Raw genomic sequence first — 21,264 nt, forward strand, 5'->3', positions numbered from 1 at the left:
TTTATAAAACTTCTAGTACATATTGGTGTGATAAGACTGTAACAGTTTACTCGCAATCAGTATATTGATATCCGTCTTTGACCTCGGTGTTCAAAGTGATACAATCGAAATCGGCAGAAAGCATGTATCTTCTATTTTATGTTCTTCCAAGTTTATAATTTCTGTAGGACTGCTGGGTCCGGGAATGTAGTCTTATCATACCAACATGTAGTCTAAATTTAATAAACATATTCTGTTTCATCATGAATTTAAATGTTTCACTTATAGGTTGCATAAAGGTGCTGAATTTTTTGTAAGTGCGCCGTTCCACTTGTTGCATATTTCGTTCCTCCCTTTTTTAGGCTTCGGAACACCAACTGTTAAAAGACCAGACAAAACCGCAAATATCCTACTAGGTATTTATATAGTATGATATTTGCACTACATTCTAAAGAAAAGCGCGCCGCAATTCACTCGGGCGTTTAAGAGTAATCATTGATAAAAAGTGACTCATTTTCCGCAATTTTCTATAGTTTTTTCTCTGCATCTCCAATGTTAAGAGATATTTACCAATGAAATTTTTAACCTACCATAAGAATAAGACTATTAAGACATTACAAACGTCAAAATACACATAAACTTACTAGGGGGCTAACTTGGCTACCAGATGGCGCACCCGAAAACTATTTAGTTTGGTAAGATTCTAGAACTCAGAGGAAGTCAAAAATATAAAAATATTGTCACTATAAGCCATAAGGAATTTTTGCCGAAATATCGGTCTTTTGTAACATAGTGCACGTATTTAAGTAATAAACGGTAGACTAAACTTTCGAATTCCCTACTCGTGCGCGTAACGGAATTCAGCATGGCGACATCCACCACAGGAGCGTTTGTGCAATTGGAGAGTAAAATCCACACATGGACGTTGTATTCAGAGCGATTGGAACGATATTTTTCCGCGAATTTGATCGAGACAACTGCCACGATGACCCAAGAAGAGAAGTCAGCCATCAACAAAAGAAAACGAGCTATTCTTTTGACGGTATGCGGAGACGATACTTATTCATTGATCAGAAGTCTGATTTCACCAGCACTGCCTAAAGATAAGACGTATGACGAGTTAGTAAGCGCCCTGAACAATCACTACAATCCAGTACCAAACGAAGTGGTCGAGCGACTTAAATGCAGGCTCCCGAACGAATCGGTCTCTACTTTCGTATGAGAGCTACGAAAAAGGGCAGAGTTTTGCAATTTCCGGGAATTGGACAACATGATAAGGGATCGAATTGTTGGAGGGATCGAAGACAAAGCTATGCAAGATCGTGTAATCGACAAAGGCTCAGCTCTCACTCTACAAGACGCCATTACCTAAAACCGCCAAGTGTTACGCATGTCAACGAATTGGACATATTGGCAAAGCTTGTCGCAGCGAGAATGCGAAAACGGCAACACTATGGAGAAACGTAAGCCAAAGCAGTTCATCTGAGCCAATGTCATAATAGAAGCTGAAGATGAAACTCCCCAAGAATAAGAGCTCCATCACGTCAGAGCAAGGCCAGAAAAGTTTGCAGAAACGCCACCGGAACCTTACTTAATGGATTTCAAAGTCAATAATCATCCAGTAAGATTGGAGATAGATACGGGATCCGCGCACACCATCATCTCCAAGAAAACTTACAAGCGGATCGCACTGGAAATTCCACTTCAACCGACGAACGTTGGCCTATATTAGTGGTCAGGTCATTCAGTTCGCATCGAAGGAGAAGTCAAATTGAAGGTCCAGTCAGGAGGAAAAACACTCGAGTTACCTCTGATGGTGGTATCCGACGAATCAAGACCGGACTTATGCGGCCGCACTTGAATATTCTCCGAGGTTAACATAATCTCGAGAAAGACGGGATCAGTCAACTCTGTACAAGACTGCCGTTCACAGGAACAAAATTCCACGCTTCTTCAAATACTGGACAAACATGAGAAACTGTTCGATGACGCTGTTGGTTGCCTCAAGGATGTCAAGATTCATCTTTACGTCAAACCCAACGCAGTACCACGATTTTTCAAACCACGTTCCGTTCCCCACGCTCTGAAGGACAAGGTCGATGCCGAATTGACAAGACCGGAAAGAGCTAACATCATATCACCAATCCTATTCTCAGAGTTTGCAGCACCCATTGTACCAGGCATGAAGAACAACAACAACGTGAGAATATGTGGCGATTTCAAGGTCACAGCCAACAAAGTCATCAATATCGAGAAGTACCCGCTACCAAGGGCAGATGACATCTTTGCGTCCATGGCAGGTTGCAAGACTGGGTATGAAGGACGCCTACAACCAGCTGATGCTTGATGACGAATCAAAGAAGCTAGTTGCAATCAACACACCTAAAAGCCTCTACACTTACAATCGCTAGCCTTTTGGGATAGCATCAGCGTCCGCTATCTTTCAACGATATATGGAAACAAATTGAAGTTCTATTCCAAGTATTCCTCTACCATTTTTGCGCCCCACCGGATCTAAGCCGTTCCACAGTTATCGGGCCTATTTCGATTCGATTTCGCATCCTCCTCATCATCCTTGACTTGGCCTTAAATGGTACAGTGTACTGAAATCTAGAAATCCGGTTGTTTCTACTGCACATGACACGCCGATAACGCTTCCACAATTTCCCTCTCCCTTCTAATCCCTCTTAAAACATCTAGTATCAATGGCCATACATTCGTTTTCCACGGCATAATATCGTACGAGCTATGAACCTACCCATTAGATCCAAGGCACTAAAGTCGCACTAGACTAGAGCATGCTTAAAGTAGGTAATTTTTTGAAGACCAGTTGCACTTTTCTATCATATCTCTCATTCCCTCCGTTATTTGTATCAACAGTCTACCTTTTTGTAGTAGCATCTAAATTTAATTGACGTGAAGACCATGAAAACCAGCCAACTGGTATGGGCTGCCAGATGCTTCTGCCTTGACCGGTCACCTCACTCTCAACCATTTACAAAACATTCTCATAGAAACTAAACTTTTTATATTTTACCCGAACAAAATAAAACAATTCTATTCGGAAAAAAGTCCTCTGTGGTGGTTTTAATGGATTTTGCATTTAGATATACATAAAAATAATTTTTACGAGATTACTATCTTCATAATTTCGGTATTATGGATGACAAATTTTTTGAGGGGCCCGTGGCCACCTCAAAAGTTTTTAAAGGGGCTCGGGCCCCAAGGGCCTATAGAACTCTATGCCTATGGCTCCAAAAATAAGAAACCTTAAACGACATTTATCTAATAGTAAACACAAAGCCGCCTTCACTGGATTAAACCATTTGTACCAAGCAGTCTAGCTGATTTGGGCCAATCGCCAAATACAACGATGACTACAGATACCTTATTTTATTGACAGCTTTTCGCGAAAAGCCTTTATTGCACTTCTAAAAGAAAACACGCGACGGGAGCTACGAAATCTCTCGAAATAATCATCGAACAAAGCAAACCAAAAATCATCTGGTTCGATTTAGGTAAAGAAGTTATCAATTCACATACGCAAAAGAAAAGTAAAATAAAATACGGTTCTATGACGTCAGAAAAATGCCATTGTCCCTTTGTAGAAAGATTAATTAAAACTTTGAAACATCGAATATTCAAAATGTTGACTCATTTCAATTCCTATAGATATATAGATCATTTGACAGGCATCAACCGAATACCATTGGAACGAATCCCATTGGAAAGAATTTCATTCGTCCGAAAATTTCTAGCCAGAATTTTAAAATCTAGCCCAATGGCGGTTTTCTATTAAAAGGGAATATTTTCCCATTCAATCCAATCTCATTGGAACGAATTCCCTTCAACCGAAAGGTCCCAGCTAGTATATTAGTTTATTTGATTTCGAAATGGTCTGCATCCCACCGTGGACTAGTGGTAAAGCGTCGGATCGTCACGCAGAAAATTTTCGTTCGAATCTCCATCAGGAAGGTGAGTTTACTAAAATCGAATTATAAGTATAATTCTGAATAATCGATAATAATCGAATTTAATTTCCTTGCAGGTGCTGAATTTAGAAGGCGAATTTATAATTCAGCAGTATTAAGGATTTCACAACGAGAAATATAGCATTGTTAGGTTGAGTTAGAAATTGGATGATATAGCTGGGGTATTTTATTTTGGTTTTTTAGGTTAGGTTGGGTTATATGTTAGGTTAGGTTTGGTTAAGATAGGTTAGTAATATTTTATCAATCATTTAACAATGTTACGCCTTTTCCAAAATATTGACGTTTAACTTCATTGACTTCTCCAATAATATGCCTTTCCAAAACATTACTGTTATGTTATGTTAGGTTTGGTTAAATTGGGTTAGTAATATTTTATAAATCATTTAACAATGTTACGCCTTTTCCAAAATATTGATGTTTAGCTTCATTGACTTCTCAAATAATATGCCTTTTCCAAAACATTACTAATATGCTAGGTTAGGTTTGGTTTGGTTAGGAGGACGTCTTTTCCTCTTTGGAGCGGTTATATACTTCAAGTAAGTGTATTCCTTATAGAATGAAAAAATAAATAAATAAAACCATCAAATTCTACACTATTTGAGTCTTTTTGGGTATGCAATATTGGATTAATTGGAATAGGAGAACTGGGAATTGGGTTGAATGAGATTTGAGTAAATGGGAATTGGGTGTTTTAAATTGGAGGAAATGGGGGGAACCTTAATTAGTACCCAAAAAATTATAAAAGAAAGTGCAATATGACCTTTAATTGTTCATGTATTTACGTACAAAATATAAAAACATCAATTGGCTAAAGTTATAAGAAGATAATTATAGAGGCTTTTTAGACCAAATTACTGCAATAATTTACCGCCAAATTCGGCTTCATTTCTGTCGAATGGGTTTCGGTTGAGTTGGCCTGGAGCATGGTTAAAGGCTACAATGCATCTTACCATTCCGTAATAAAAGTCGCACCAGACAGTGTTTGCCCCTCTAACGTTCTGGCGGTGTACAAAAACATTTACAGACCAAAATTGAGTAATAAGCCTACTAAAAAAGACGTAAAATTTCGTGTCGGAGATTACGTAAGAATAAGCAAACTTAAACCGGCATTTTCTAAAGGTTATGAGCCGAATTTTTCAACGGAAGTATTTGTCATTTCCTCTATTTTGAACTTCAGAAAACCCGTATTATATCGTCTGAAAGATTTGGGCGACAAGCATATAACCGGGTTGTTTTACTCTCCCCAGCTCATTCGAACAGTGGAACCCAAACTGTTTAAGATAGACACTATACTCAAGAAACATAAGCGTAAAGTGAAATTAGAATATTTTGTATCGTTTATCGGTTTACCTAAATCACAGAACTCGTGGGTGACAGCTGAAAATGTCCAGAAAAATCTGAATTCTATTTAATTCTACCTAGCAAACACTAATAACACTATGGGTAGTTACGTCACTAAACTACCGAATCCCATTAATTTTCAAGGTTAACGGGAAATTTCGTTAGTAGAGATAATATATACAAATAGCTTCTACAATGTAATATACAATAAGAGAAAAACACCTGAAGATTCATTGGACAAACCTGATGAAGGTAACTTTAAAAAACCTAATAACCCCAAGACATGTGACTTAAGTGGGAGGATTTTCAGAATTAAAGATTTTGAAAATATTCTATAAAGCACGACGGTTTCACTTTGGTTCAATTCTTCTGTGGCGTTTCGGTAATAAATGTTTGAAACTCTTAAAGCATAACTGTTTTGTGGGACTTTCGGCTGTTTTGAGTGTAGCACGGTTTTAAGTGCGTGTAGCGTTTGGGGACGTGTAGCATGCGCTCGTACAAAAGAACTTTTCTTGAGTTTAAAATAAAAAGTTAAAGTTTAACTTAATTATAGAAATGACATGGGTTTACATAGTACGTCAGAGCTAACCTCCCCTTTACTCGTTCCAAACAAATCTAAGCTTCTTGGGTCACTTATCCTTTGGGCCCCTAGAAGATTATACAAAGCAATCCTTTGTGGGTCATGGCGGATTTTCACGTGTGCCATAGATATCCATGTAGTGTTAGGGTTTTTCTATTTTCGTAAATGTTTTGAAAAAATAAATTTATAGGCACCCATAATAATAGTATTAGTACAAAACGGATTTATTAGTCTTAAGAGCATACAAAAACAAAAAAAAATGAAATTAGTAACTCATTAGTAACAAATTATTTGATAAGTACTATAACTTAAAATGAACAAAACCTAAGGAAAAAATTAATATTATACAATACTATAGGAAAAAATAGTAATATTTGGATCTTGAGCCATAAAAACCTAAGCCGGATATCGAGACATTCGTTTATTGTTTCGCTTTGGTTTCGTGATTGCAATGCAATCTCTAACACTAGTGTCACTGTCATGTCTATTCCAAACCAAAGATTTTCTTTTGCTTGGTTCTGATGGGGAACCACGACACTTAGATTTTAAACATGGTGTGTACCGTGGGGGATAATTTTGTTACCTCGCCGTTCCATCACGACGTAATTTAGATCCGATATTTGGTTTTTATTTTCAAATGGAAGGGAACACGGCAATCAATGAAAACAAATTGACCAAATAGTATGAAGAAAGTAATACTATCCAATTTTGAGCAATTAATTGTTTGGATGTAAGAGAAAATTCTTTTCTTTTTGTTTTTCGCAATATGAAAAACAAATATTGATCTCAAAATTTGCAATAATATACCAAAATAAATAGTTGGCATTTGTTCTTAATCTTTTTTCTTAAGCTTTAATTTAGTGACACTTCCATTCTTTGGTCCCTAATTAAAGGCTTGGGGATTTTACAAAAAAACCGCTATATCGAAAAGTAAGGCAGTGAGGGTTTTCGTGACAACCAATAGATCACCGGTGTTGTTCGAGGGGATCTTGTTTCATTTTATCTCTTAAGACAAATTGGCTCCCTTACCTGTTGTATATATGCCATCCAATGATTCCCTTCTTATTTGCATAATTTTTCCACCTTCCGAAGAGGCATCAGGATATGCATGGGCTTCTTCTTCCCACTCATTTAGGTAGTGCAGAAATTCATATTCCAGCCAGTTAAAATATTACGAAAATCAATTAAATCATCATTTTAGGATTACGCTTGGCAGTATTGTGCCTAAATCTCCAATCAGTTATTGAGGGATAAGGTTTAAACCAATATTGCATTTCCTCGTCCCTTCTGCAATATTTCTGGTATTAATCATTTCGAAAAATAGGTTAAGCACAGTTATAAATTGAACAGTTTTGGATGCCTGTTCCAAACCAATTCTTGGATTCCTAATGTCAAACTTCAGCTTATAACCTGAGTCGCCAGCTTCACTATCATTGCGTGGAAAGGTCCCAACGTTATGATTGTCAGTCAGTTAAGGACAAAGTCGCAACTGTGCCTGAAAATCGTTGTTGTACATTTCTTGGACATGAGCCCAAAGAATGTTTTTTCCAAAGTAAACGGGATTTCTTTTCTCCACTATTGGCAAAACAGATTAATTTAGGTGGGGGAATCTGATATATTAAAAAATATCTCGTGGTTCTTCCGTCGGCGCATAATATTTCGTGCCTTGTGGGCAACACCCTTGTCAGGGTCTAAGTCCGTGCTCGTTCGGATCAACTTCTGATTAATGGCCAATTTATCGCATCAAAACTATGAAATGGTTGTTTTCCAATACTTAAATAGCCTGATCAATGATAGACTGAAGATATACCGCTGACATATTGAGGCCGGGAAGTATGCAAGACTGTCTTTGAAGTTTGTAGTCAGTCCTCTACCATTATTGCCATGTGAAGCTAAAGGCTAATCCGTGAACCTGAACCCAATGCTTGGTTTTCTGTAATTTTCAGGTTATCACCAACTTCATTCAAGTGGAAAAACCCAACTATTTTTTCACTAGACACCTTGTAAGCCAGATGATTCTCACTTATCAATTCATCAACCAATATCGAAAAATACTTTTGATGCTCATCAAAATTCTCAATATCAATCATGGCTTTCATTTCTTCAATTGCCTCTAAAAAAGTCACTTTTTCCCGAAAATATTGATGAATATGAATAGAGAGTATTTGGAGCTGTGAGAAATAACTCTTCTCTTACTGTCGCATAAGAAACCAAAGATTTACTACCAAGGTAAAGGTACCAATTAATGACAGACAAACCCCACTTCTTAGGTTTTTTATTATTAAACAATCATGTTCATTAGTTACTTCATCATAAAAAGTTGTCTTTACTAATTAATGGATTATCCTCAATTATTAGAATGAAAATATTTCCTTCAGATTCGGGGAGTTTTTCAATTTTGTTTATAAGCTTTTCTAGACTTGGCTTCAAAACCTGGGTTTTCTTTGTCATTTTCTTAATTAATTTAAAATTATTCTTTTTTAGCTGCATGTTTTTTTAACTTAAGTCATACATCTTAAATTAATCAAAAATGTCTTGATTAGAATCAAGACCTAAAAAGTATCGATAAGACTGATGTTATCACTTGTCTGAATGATCAGATATTAATTTTTCTTTTTAATTGAAACTTAAATGCATGCTTAAGAAAAAACAACGTTCCATTACCGTTTTCCGTTGAAATAAATTATTTTTCTGGTAATCAATTTCAAAAATTTACTTATCTCGGCTTTTCGACCACAATTCCATTCCCCGAAAACATTACATTAATTACTTTTGGGAGAGTACGTGTATGGTTTTGCGTTTTTAAAGGTTCCTAAAGACGTTACATCCCCATTTGTGACCGGCACGCTTCGCAGTGGAACATTTTATAATTATTCTAAAACCAATGGCGCCAAATTCAATAGGGACAGTAAGATTTTTTCTCGCGGTTTTGCAAAATGATGTTATATCAAGTGTACTTTAGTCAACCGTCGTATTGTTCTTTCTCATAGTTCAGGGCATGATCAGTGTTACTACCCAATTTCTCTCTCTAGTTTCTAACAATGGTTAGAGACTATTTGATATGGCACGGCACAACATTATATACATTTGAAAATTCTAAGTAGCACAAAAGGAAAAAGAATCCATTTTTTTATATTTTGGTTTGAAATAAATAAATTCATGATAGTAGTTATAACGAACAGAAAGTCAAGGGAATGGCACCGGTAATGAGCAGCAGCAAGAGAGGAAAGTTTGCTTCAAGTTAGCAGAGGGACATAGAAGTGAAAAATAGTAATCTAGAATTTTGTTCATTCAAACCTTATTAATTCATGAAAAATTCAAGTGAGCAGGCCTCTAGAAAGATTGATTTTGCCAGATAACAGCGAAAAAATTATGTTCTACAAACATTGGGACTAAAGGAGAGTTTCAGGGCCGCAGGTCGCACATGATGAAATTTCAACTCCAGATTACATCAATTCTCTCTGGTCGTACTAGTAGCAGGTTAAGCTATAGTTTGCTCAGGTCCAGTTAGTCTCGAAAGGGTTATATAGTGCTTGCAACTTTTAAAAGGTTGTTATCATGGCTAAACAGACCGCTATTACAGTTTTTTCTTCTTTTATAGGCTATTTTGACACGTTATCTCCCAAAAGTAATTAATGTAATGATAAAATGTTTTCGGGGAATGAAATTGTGGTCGAAAAGCCGAGATAAGTAAATTTTTGAAATTGATTACCAGAAAAATAATTTATTTCAACGGAAAACGGTAATGGAACGTTGTTTTTTCTTAAGCATGCATTTAAGTTTCAATTAAAAGGAAAAATTAATATCTGATCATTCAGACAAGTGATAACATCAGTCTTATCGATACTTTTTAGGTCTTGATTCTAATCAAGACATTTTTTGATTAATATCTGTTCCTTCAGTCTACATTTTAATTATGAATGTTAAGAAACTGTTTTACATTTTCAAAATCTGCACTAAGCAGAAACATTTATAAAGGGGACCATAACTTTAGCTCAATCAGACATTTATTTATAATGATACTTCAAAAATAAAACGTAAATCATTAAAAGTTTGTATTCTTATTGTAATTAGAATAATACATTTTTTACGATCATTTATTGAAACGCGAGGCGCCCCCTAAAAATTCCAGAAATAGGACCAAATTTTCAATTTTAGAAGATTTTTAAAAATGCTGATTTATGTCTGTTTAACATTTAGCTCAAAATTGTCATAAGTCTAATATGAAATTCGGATATCCTTAAAACTTCACAAAGACGATCCGAGATTGTCAATTTCAAATTTTTTTGTAGCATAAACTAACGTCTGTTTGATATTAAGCTTAAAACCTTAAACAAAATATAGTAAGGGCTACCCTAAAAGTTCACAAAGATGATCCAAGATTGTTAATACGCCTAAAAAGTGCCTTCTTCAAAATATGTAGCCGGGGAAAAGAGAGCGTGATCGAGTGGGCTCTGCTAGTGGTTGGAAGTCGCGGGGGTTGGGACAGGGATAAGGGAGTTGAGATGGATTGGAAATGATGATGGGCGACCTGCGGCACCGTATCTCTCCCAATGTACCTCGCGCACGCCCCTACTCTTCGGTAGGCGATTGCTAAGTGCTGCCGCGTAGCCCCATTTTATTTGTATGAGAACAAGCTTCTATTTTTAATTTTTGCGCCCATCGGTAGAGGGCGAAAAAATTTATGGGGAGCATATACGAGAGTTTAGCTCCTCCTTCGTTTCGTCTTCGTCACACCGCTTATTGGACGGCGTCAAAAACCCCACCTTAATTTTCACCCTCAGCTGTCAGTCAACTCTAGCTTTAGAATATGTATACAGTACGCAAACAGAAGGGACTTCGCAGAGCAAGTCGTAGCCCAGTGGTAAAACGCTCGACAAATCTTTCCTCGTGGATTGTTTTAAAACCGCGGCTCGCGCGTTCGAGCCTACCTTGAAATTCTGGTTAAAAGTTTATATTTATTTTAAGCTATTTAATTCATTTACAAAATATTTTTTTAAATTATATAAATTATTCATTTTAAATTATATAAATTATTCATTTTAAATAATATGAAAAAATAATATTTTAATTAGTAATTTGAAATATAATTTTAAATATATTTTGGAAAATGCCAGGTGTTGATTTCGCTAAAATATACGAGATGTCGCCAGTGTTTCTACTTTGCGGCGAAAATGTCCGTTTTTGGCGAAAATCGAGTCTCAGACCAAGTTCTACCATGAATTCATTTATAAGTAAATAAATTCATGGTTCTACATTTATTAATCCAACGAGATAAGCTAATTTTTAATTTTATTTCATATTTATTGCTTTATTATAATAGGAGATAGGACTCATAATCTGTGCTTAATTTATACGAGATGTGGCGCAAAAATTGTAATGGTCCTCTTGGGACCCTTGTTAAGATAGAGGGAGAGCCTTTTTACAATTTCGTCCAGTACGCTGAGGATGCTGGGAGGACTATGGTGCCGTAGGTGGGGGTACACAGGCAACGCTACAGGTATGGGGATTTCCACTCCATTCCTCTCTCCTTCAAGGTTGGGACTCCAGGCATAGCCGACTCCATCACGCACTCGACAACGCAAAAGCAACTCGCGCCAGCGTGGGAAATAAGGCGGTGACACAGGGCAAATGACCAGTTTAAAAATTGCCTGGTCCAGTTCAAAAATTAAATCGGAGGGGGGGGGGTCAGAGGTCCACGAGACTACTAAGAAAGTTCAAGGGTAACCAGACCCTACACATTAAAATTCTAATATTTTAATTCTCCACTTCTTTAGTTTAGCAGACGGCGTGCTCTGATCAATGGTCACGGACCAGTTTATTTATTCCAAGTCAGGAAAGTCGCTGGCCTAATCTCCAGTTTAAAAAATCCTTATTTGGTCACGGTCCAGAAAACTCACGTAAACGCGACGCGAATAACAAAAACTACGTATTTTCCGACTGAGGAGAGGCGAAATAGCCTAGCCTTTTTTTACGTCCCCCCTTGTATTTTGAAAGTGGGACTGGGACTATGGCGCGCGAATACTTAGGCATTTTATTCCTTCTCCCTAGTAAACTAGATATCGCTTCTTGGTAAAACTTTATATAACTAAAACCCTAAGTTTATATATGTTCCATAACAAGGTTCATACAACTTTTGGAAAACAAATTTCCCCCTGCTTTCCAGGCTTTTCCCCATATACTTCCCCCAGTTTTCCAGGTTTTTCCCGTATATGCAGTATCCTATGGAGCAAATGTTAACGAAGGAGGGAAGGAGCAAATTTCACTATTACATAGTCAAAGGATGTCACCGTATCTCTAATATAACCGGAGTTACGAGCTTTCAAAATTTAGTGTAATGTTAATCCTATGGAGGAGGCAAAGTATCTACAAGTACCCGGGGCTAGTACCTACAAGCATTCACAAGCACCTACAAGTACCCGGGGCAAGTACCTACAAGCACCCGGAGCAAGTACCTACAAGCACCCGGAGCAAGTACCTACAAGCACCCGGAGCAAGTACCTACAAGCACCCGGAGCAAGTACCTACAAGCACCCGGGTCAAGTACCCACAAGCACCCGGGGCAAGTACCCACAAGCACCCGGGGCAAGTACCCACAAGCACCCGGGGCAAAGACCCACAAGCACCCGGGGCAAAGACCCAGAAGCACCCGGGGCAAGCACCCACAAACACCCACAAGTACCCGGGGCAAGCACACACAAGTACCTACAAACACCCACAAGCACCCGGGGCGAAGACCCAGAAGCACCCGGGGCAAGCACCCACAAACACCCACAAGTACCCGAAGCAAGCACACACAAGTACCTACAAGCACCCACAAGCACCCACAAGAACCCACAAGCACCCACAAGTACCCACAAGCACCCACAAGTACCCACAAGAACCCACAAGCACCTACAAGCACCCACAAGCACCCATAAGTACCCAAAAGCACCTACAAGTACCCACAAGCACCCACAAGATCCCACAAGTACCCACAAGCACCCACAAGCACCTACAAGCACCCACAAGTACCCACAAGCACCTACAAGCACCCACAAGCACCCACAAGCACCTACAAGCACCCACAAGTACCTACAAGCACCCACAAGTACCCACAAGAACCCACAAGTACCCACAAGAACCCACAAGTACCCACAAGTACCCACAAGCACCCGCAAGATCCCACAAGTACCCACAAGATCCCACAAGTACCCACAAGCACTAACAAGCACCCACAAGCACCTACAAGCACCCACAAGTACCCTCAAGCACCAACAAGCACCTACAAGTACACACAAGCACCCACAAGTACCCACAAGAACCCACAAGTACCTACAAGCACCCACAAGTACCCACAAGCACCCACAAGAACCCACAAGAACCCACAAGTACCTACAAGCACCAACAAGCACCCACAAGTACCCACAAGCACCTACAAGTACCCACAAGCACCTACACGCACCCGGGCAAAGCACCTACCCACAAGCACCTACAAGCACCCGGGCAAAGCACCTACCCACAAGCACCTACAAGCACCCGGGCAAAGCACCTACCCACAAGTACCTTCAAGCACCCACAAGTACCTGCAAGCACCCGGGTAAAGCACCTACCCACAAGTACCTTCAAGCACCCACAAGTACCTGCAAGCACCCACAAGCACCTACAAGCACGCACAAGTACCTACAAGTACCCGGGGCAAGCACCCACAAGTACCCGGGGCAAGCACCTACAAGTACCCACAAGCACCTACAAGTACCCACAAGCACCTACAAGTACCCACAACCACCTACAAGTACCCACAAGCACCTACGAGTACCCACAAGCACCTACGAGAACCCACAAGCACCTACAAGTACCTACAAGCACCCACAAGTACCCACAAGCACGTACAAGCACCTACAAGCACCCACAAGTACCCACAAGCACCCAGAAGCACCTACAAGCACTCACAAGTACCCACAAGCACCCACAAGTACCCACAAGAACCCACAAGTACCCACAAGCACCCACAAGTACCCAAAAGCACCCACAAGATCCCACAAGTACCCACAAGCACCAACAAGCACCTTTAAGTACCCACAAGCACCTACAAGCACCTACAAGCACCCACAAGTACCTACAAGCACCCACAAGCACCTACAAGCACCCACAAGTACCCACAAGTACCCTCAAGCACCTACAAGTACACACAAGCACCTACAAGCACCCACAAGTACCCACAAGAACCCACAAGTACCTACAAGCACCCACAAGTACCCACAAGAACCCACAAGTACCTACAAGCACCCACAAGTACCCACAAGCACCCACAAGAACCCACAAGTACCTTCTAGCACCAACAAGCACCCACAAGTACCCACAAGCACCTACACGCACCCTGGCAAAGCACCTACCCACAAGCACCTACAAGCACCCGGGCAAAGCACCTACCCACAAGTACCTACAAGCACCCACAAGTACCTGCAAGCACCCGGGCAAAGCACCTACCCACAAGTACCTACAAGCACCCACAAGTACCTTCAAGCACCCACAAGCACCTACAAGCACGCACAAGTACCTACAAGTACCCGGGGCAAGCACCCACAAGTACCCGGGGCAAGCACCCACAAGTACCCGGGGCAAGCACCCACAAGTACCCGGGGCAAGCACCCACAAGTACCCGGGGCAAGCACCCACAAGTACCCGGGGCAAGCACCCACAAGTACCTACAAGCACCCACAAGTACCTACAAGCACCCACAAGTACCTACAAGCACCCACAAGTACCTACAAGCACTCACAAGTACCTACAAGCACTCACAAGTACCTACAAACACCCACAAGCACCTACAAACACCCACAAGCACCTACAAGCACCCACAAGCACCTACAAGCACCCACAAGTACCTACAAGCACTCACAAGTACCTACAAGCACTCACAAGTACCTACAAACACCCACAAGCACCTACAAACACCCACAAGCACCTACAAACACCCACAAGCACCTACAAGCACCCACAAGTACCTACAAGTACTCGGGGAAAGCACCCACAAGTACCCGGGGCAAGCACACACAAGTACCCGGGGCAAGCACCCAAAAGTACCTACAAGCACTCACAAGTACTCGGGGCAAGCACCCACAAGTACCTACAAGCACTCACAAGTACCCACAAGTACCTACAAGCATCCACAATTACCTACATGAACCCACAAGTACCTACAAGCACCTACAAGCACCCACAAGTACCTACAAGCACCCACAAGTACCTACAAGCACCCACAAGTACCTACAAACACCCACAAGCACCTACAAGTACCCACAAGCACCTACAAGTACCCACAAGCACCTACAAGTACCCACAAGCACCTACAAGTACCCACAAGCACCTACGAGAACCCACAAGCACCTAGAAGTACCCACAAGCACCTACAAGTACCCACAAGCACCCACAAGTACCCACAAGTACCTACATGCACCCACAAGTACCCACAAGTACCTACAAGCACCCACAAGGTAATCAAGTTTAAATAGCTTTAACCTAAGCAGAGAAAAGATAAAATGTCTATTAAGCTAGCTATTTGTTCTAAGAATTTGACTATAACCGCGGTAAAACGACCAAACTCGCTTCATACACTACATAACTCATGCTAAAAAGTCGCAGGTTCCATAGTTTCAGGGTAAACCACGTAAGTCGGAGCATGTAATTAAAACTATGAAAAACAGTACTAAAACTTATTTTTTTTTGATGAAAAAAAATAGGCGCTAGTAGTAGGGACTATACAGATAGACATGGATCCAAGATGGCCGCCACCCCAAGATGGCCGCCCTCCATCAAACTCAAACCAAACTTTTCAGACAAGTCTGGACTAGCCGAGCTCCTCCCTGTTAGTTTCAACCCCCATGACATCATCTTCTTAACTTAAACTAAAACTAAAAGCTATATTCAACCTTGACGTTATCCTGGTCCGAACCAGCTTTCTGTAGGCCTAAAGTTAATAAAAACACAGATTTTAAGACATCAAATATTTACTTTTTATAAGATGTACAGATATGCGTAATAAATAAATACAAAATATATATTACAAAATAATCAACAACCAGCAAGGATAAACAAACATGTTTTAAAGAGTTCATTTTTCACGTTGACCCTGTATCGTTATTTGACTCGGAAATGCAATCGGCGGAGGGACGTTTGGGTTTATTTTCTAATTGTTTTCTACTTCGCCGCTCAATTTCGTAAAAAGTTAACAAAACGTTGACTATTAACCCGTAAACAAAAAAGAAAATGAGACACAGCATATTGGGAGGGCTACGATAGCAAATGATATTTAAATAGCTAGTACGTGCTATATGTAACATACTAGCGAGTTAAGTGGCAGTTCTAATTGGTTCCTACTTGTCCTATTAGGCAGCGAGTAAGTAAAGAGATAATTTCATTGGATAGGCTAATTAGGGCGGAGTTAGAAAATAAGCCTATAATTATAAGTCTGAAAAGAATAACTATACGAATAAAGTTTTTTATTAACATATGATATATACAATATAATATAAAATAACAAATATTTATATACAAAAAAAAACCCCACCACCATTAAAAAAAGACTAAACACCGGTCGAGCCAAACTCCCCACTGCCACGTGATGTAGGGGTTAGTGTCTAGAAACAGCATAAAAATGTGTTACACATTGAATCCTAAATTTAAAACTAAAAATATTTACCGCCGTTTCCACCGGTCTCAACAATATAACCGGCGTGACGATCAATTGGGCAATTCTATCGCCCCGCCGAATAGTGTAGGGAGTCCCGCCGACATTGGCAATGACGACTTTTAGGGGTCCCCGATAGTCGGCGTCTATTATTGTTAAGAAATATTATACTTTTGGGCATCATAAAATAACTAATAAACATACCTATCGTCCCCTCGGCGACAAACAGCCCTTGGGCCGTCAAGCTGCTACGGCCAAACAATGCGGCCGTAGCTCGTCCGCCGGCAGCATAACGCCTAACCCAGTCGATACAATTTTGATACCGTGAGGGTCAATTACGGTATCGACTGGACAATATAAGTCCAGTCCGGCGGACTGGGGAGTGGCACGACGGGGAATAAGCGCTGCCGGATGGATTTTGATGACCGGCAGGCAGGGCAAACGAGAGGCGTTAGAAAAAGACATCTTAAAGTGGGTGGGACTGGTTATTCAGAAACAAAAGTTAAACAACTGATAACTTTTATTTTGAAATGCTGAGTTTATATACTAAATCATCGAGGTCAAATCTAATAGTGTCTAGCCAATACTTTCAAGATTCTAAAATTCAATAAATAGCAAAAAGTTAATTGGGCATATAATAAGAAATCTCTCCAAGGTCTCAGTTTCTTTTTTTATTCAAAAAAATTGTCTAGGTATAATTTAAATAATTTGAATGGCATTAAATTTGAATAATTTTCATGAGATCGCTTTATATAAGAAAAAACAATTTATTAGTGAAGGTTAAAAGTAATTACTTTAGGAGGAAAAGAAATTGTTTTTTTAACATGAGTTAAATCTAAATAAATATATTTAAATAATTTAAATGGCATTAAATTTGAATAATTTGCATGAGATCGCTTTATATAAGAAAAAACAATTTATTAGTGAAGGTTAAAAGTAATTACTTTAGGAGGAAAAGAAATTGGAATAAATATATTTAAATAATTTGAATGGCATTAAATTTGAATAATTTGAATGAGATCGCTTTATATATAAGAAAAAACAATTTATTAGTGAAGGTTAAAAGTAATTACTTTATATTCTTTAGTATCAACTCTACAATAAAAAATGTATTTTAGGTTAAATTAAAAAATCGCTTATCGGTACATAAATTATATTTTTTAAACTTTTAATAAAAGTAAAAAGCTATTGTGTTATAAAAAACCATGTCTGGGCCGGTATTCTAAAAAAATGGCCCTGAGATTTTGGGTATAAAAGCTCGAGCATCGGCATTGGACTATCACAACCTAACTTACCACAATGAGTAAATATCTCCAAGAATCGCAAAGCCTCCTCGATTCACCGCCGTCGTCGCAAGAAGATTCTGCGGCTGCTTCTACCAGTAGTGGAAAAAGAAACATCACTCAGTTCCTGAAGCCAGAACCCGTCGAAATACTGCTGGACTCTGACGACGAGACCTTTGTGCAGGACGTCCTGCAAAAACACGTCGTCGGCGTTAACGGTATCGAGGGGTCGTACCGGCTGAGGAGCGACGGCCAGTACTTCGAGACAAAAGTCCCCCCGCGAAAGGGGGATTATTTTGTAGACGTGAGTGTCTACAAATTCAAAGATATAAAAGACTCCCAAGCTGACAAGCTTTGGGAGTGCAGCCACAAGCGGCTGAAGCGAGTCGTTGACGCCAAAAGCCGGGACGGTGTCAAGCTCTTGAACGCATTCCACCGGTTGGTGGAGGACATAAAGGGTGACGCTCAAGCCACACAGCAGCCGCCCAGCAAAGTAAGTATCTTATAATAATAAATTTACAAACCAAATTTTTTTCCAATTTATTTTTATTTCTGATAGAAATTTAAAAAATGAGTTCAAGCAGCAGCAGCAGCGGGAGTGACTCGGAGGGTAGTGAGGGAGAGGAACACGCACAGGTAAACCGGTACTACACAATTGAGCGGCAAATTGACAAAACGAGTCGCAAGTGGCACTGTAAACAAATCGATTTGCGTATAGCTTTTAAAAATTTGGATGACATCCCAACAAGAGATTTTTTTCGAATTTTTCGAAAAATTCTCGACGAAGTTATACGCAAATTAGTAACCGAGAATCCCGGGTATAATCGGGTTCGATTTGTTTTAATCTCCCCCGGATTGACGACCCCCGTTAATATTAAATTTATAAAAATTGACAAATTCACCAGTAAGCGAATTATGCGCACCATCTATAGAATAACGCAATCTAGTCGGGACTTTGTCTTTAATGGGGAAGATTTTCAGTTTGACATTATTTTTCTAATCTTGGATGCAAATATAGAGACTTATTATAAATCCATAAAAAATAGAACTTTGGTTAATTTGGATTATTTCGTTAAACAAAATAACCAATTTATTTTTATGGAGAACAATGATAACCTTTGTTTTGCTCGGAGTTTAGTTCTGGGTAAAGAGATGGCCGATCGCAATTTTTATCAACAAAATAAGCAAAGCCCGCCCTTTAACCTGGAAAATTTCCTCAAACTGAAACGCAATAGCACCCTTCAAGGTAATATTGCCAAAATCTTGCACCGATAAGCCGGCGTCCCCGAAGGTTTCGTTACTCTAGAAGATATTCAAAAATTTCAAAATTATTTAGCTCCCCATTATCGGATCGTAATAGTTGATGCTGCGAATAATTTTACCATATTTTTCAAAGGACCCCAAGCTCCTAAATTTATCTATCTCTTAAAAATTGGCGATCATATCCACCCCGCGAAAACTTGGCATGGTATGATGGGAGGTTGTACCTCTTGCGATTTATGCTTGAAATCTTTTTACAAATACGAATTGTTAAGAGAGCATAAATGCCCCGAGGATACAAAACCCTATATATGTTTTCGGTGCCAAGGAGAAGCTTTTCATTTAACCAACGAGGACGTTTTAAAACGTTGCGACGAATGCCACCGCTACTTTTTTCCGGGTCCCTGCTACGAAACTCATTTACTTAATGGCACCTGCGCGAGTCAAAAACGATGTTTAGAATGCGGGCGGCTTATGGGTGAGGATCACGACTGCAATCCCGAATGCTCTCAATGTAAAATAGTTCATCCGCCAGGCGAGCATTTTGTTATGCCTTTGGAAACCAAAATGAAAGCCTCGCGGTTTATTTATTACGACATTGAGACTATTCTCAGAAATAATATCCACGTCCCCATTTTATTAGTTTGCGATGTAGAGATCGAAGCTGGCTTTGAAACTAAAATTTTTTACGGCGCTAATTGCGTCGAGCAATTTTTAAATTATTTATTTAGCGTAGAGCAGGTAGTTTTGACTGGACAAAAACGTAAAACGTACCAACCGCACTTTACTAACACTCAAGTCGTAGCTCATTACGCGAAAGCTTTTGATAACTTTCTAATTCTTAACGCTTTAGTTCATAGACACGTCACCCCTGCCGTTATCTTTGACTGCAGTAAAATTCTAATGATTCATCTTGAGGGACCGCAAATTAGATTCCTCGATAGCTTTAATTACATAAGTCAGCCTTTGCGTAATTTCACCAGCATGTTTAGCCTCGGCGATGTGGCAAAAGGATTCTTTCCATTTGATTTTCATACCGAAGAAAATCTTAATTACATTGGCGTCATCCCTGAAGCTTCGTACTTTAACGTAGCTCAAATGAAAGCCAATGATTATCGGGATTTTCAAACTTGGTACGCGTCAATGGAAGGATCTATTTACAACATCAAAGAGGAGCTTATTAAATATTGCATTCAAGATGTCCGAGTCCTAAGACAAGGCGTCGAAGCTTTTAGAAAAATTTACGTAGATCTGACAAAATTAGACCCCTTTTGCTTAAAAAATATCACTTTGGCAGGTGCTTTAACCACTATCTATCTTAACAATTACTATAAACCTTACAGCATGGGTATTGTTCTTCTAACGGCTATTACGCAAAATTTAATCACAGTCAGATTAGCTTAAAATATCTCGCTTGGGTGGAGAAAACGGAAGATATAAAATTGCGAACGGCTCTAAGCTATGGGGGTGAATATCGGGTGGGTCACTATTTAGTCGACGGTTACAGTGAAACTCCGCCCAAAATCTACGATTTCCACGGTTGCTACTTTCACGGCTGTCCATGCCAAAAACTTAATGCCTACAATACCCAACTTAAAGCCAGCAACAGATTTCTGTACGAGCGGACGCTAGATAGAGAGTTGTTTATTAAAGAGAAGATGGTCGGCTATGAATATACCTCCATCTTAGAGTGTCAATTTGCTAAGCTTTTAAAAGAAAACGCCGAAGCTAAGGCTTTTTGCAAAAGTTTAACTTTTCGACCTCAAATATCAGCCCGTAGCGCTCTCTATGGGGGACGAACGGAAAATTTTGTTCTTAACTGCCACGTACAAGGTGAGGAGAAAATTTTCTACAAAGATATTATATCTTTGTACCCGAAAGTTTGTCGCGATTGTCCGTACCCTAGCGGCCACCCCATAATCTATAACAGAGATTTTGACAAATCGCCAGGGTGGTATTTTGGCGTTATGAGTTGTCGTCTGCTGGCCCCTCAAGATCTCCACATCCCCTTAATTCCCTTTCGCAGCGGTGGTAAATTAGCCTACGCCCTCTGTCGCAAGTGTCTAGAATTGCGATCGGAAATCTGCGATCACACTGTCAATGAACGGGCTTTCGAATCAGTCTGGCCAACGGTAAAAGTCTATGCCGCTATGGAGCATG

General features: G+C 39.6%; 1 protein-coding gene across 1 annotated transcript; it reads left to right on the top strand.

Annotated features, from left to right (window-relative positions):
- The first annotated feature begins 844 nt into the window (after window positions 1-844).
- On the top strand, window positions 845-2,326 carry LOC149646245 (uncharacterized). Its single transcript, XM_089850307.1, has 4 exons — window positions 845-1,102; window positions 1,168-1,442; window positions 1,602-1,782; window positions 1,853-2,326. The coding sequence occupies exons 1-4, from the start codon at window positions 845-847 to the stop codon at window positions 2,324-2,326; spliced, it is 1,188 nt and encodes a 395-aa protein (XP_089706433.1).
- Window positions 2,327-21,264: the final 18,938 nt, after the last annotated feature.

Source organism: Phalangium opilio, unplaced genomic scaffold (assembly GCF_054372755.1).
Source record: "Phalangium opilio isolate 3A_F unplaced genomic scaffold, DU_Popi_V2 ptg000089l_1, whole genome shotgun sequence".
Classification (NCBI taxonomy): domain Eukaryota; kingdom Metazoa; phylum Arthropoda; class Arachnida; order Opiliones; family Phalangiidae; genus Phalangium; species Phalangium opilio.

Coding starts and splice junctions, on each gene's coding strand:
- LOC149646245 (XM_089850307.1), top strand. CDS start 845: ATGGCGACATCCACCACAGGAGCGTTTGTGCAATTGGAGAGTAAAATC. Junction 1,443..1,601: donor CGGCAACACTATGGAGAAAC/GTAAGCCAAAGC, acceptor ATAATCATCCAG/TAAGATTGGAGATAGATACG. Junction 1,783..1,852: donor TCAGGAGGAAAAACACTCGA/GTTACCTCTGAT, acceptor ATATTCTCCGAG/GTTAACATAATCTCGAGAAA.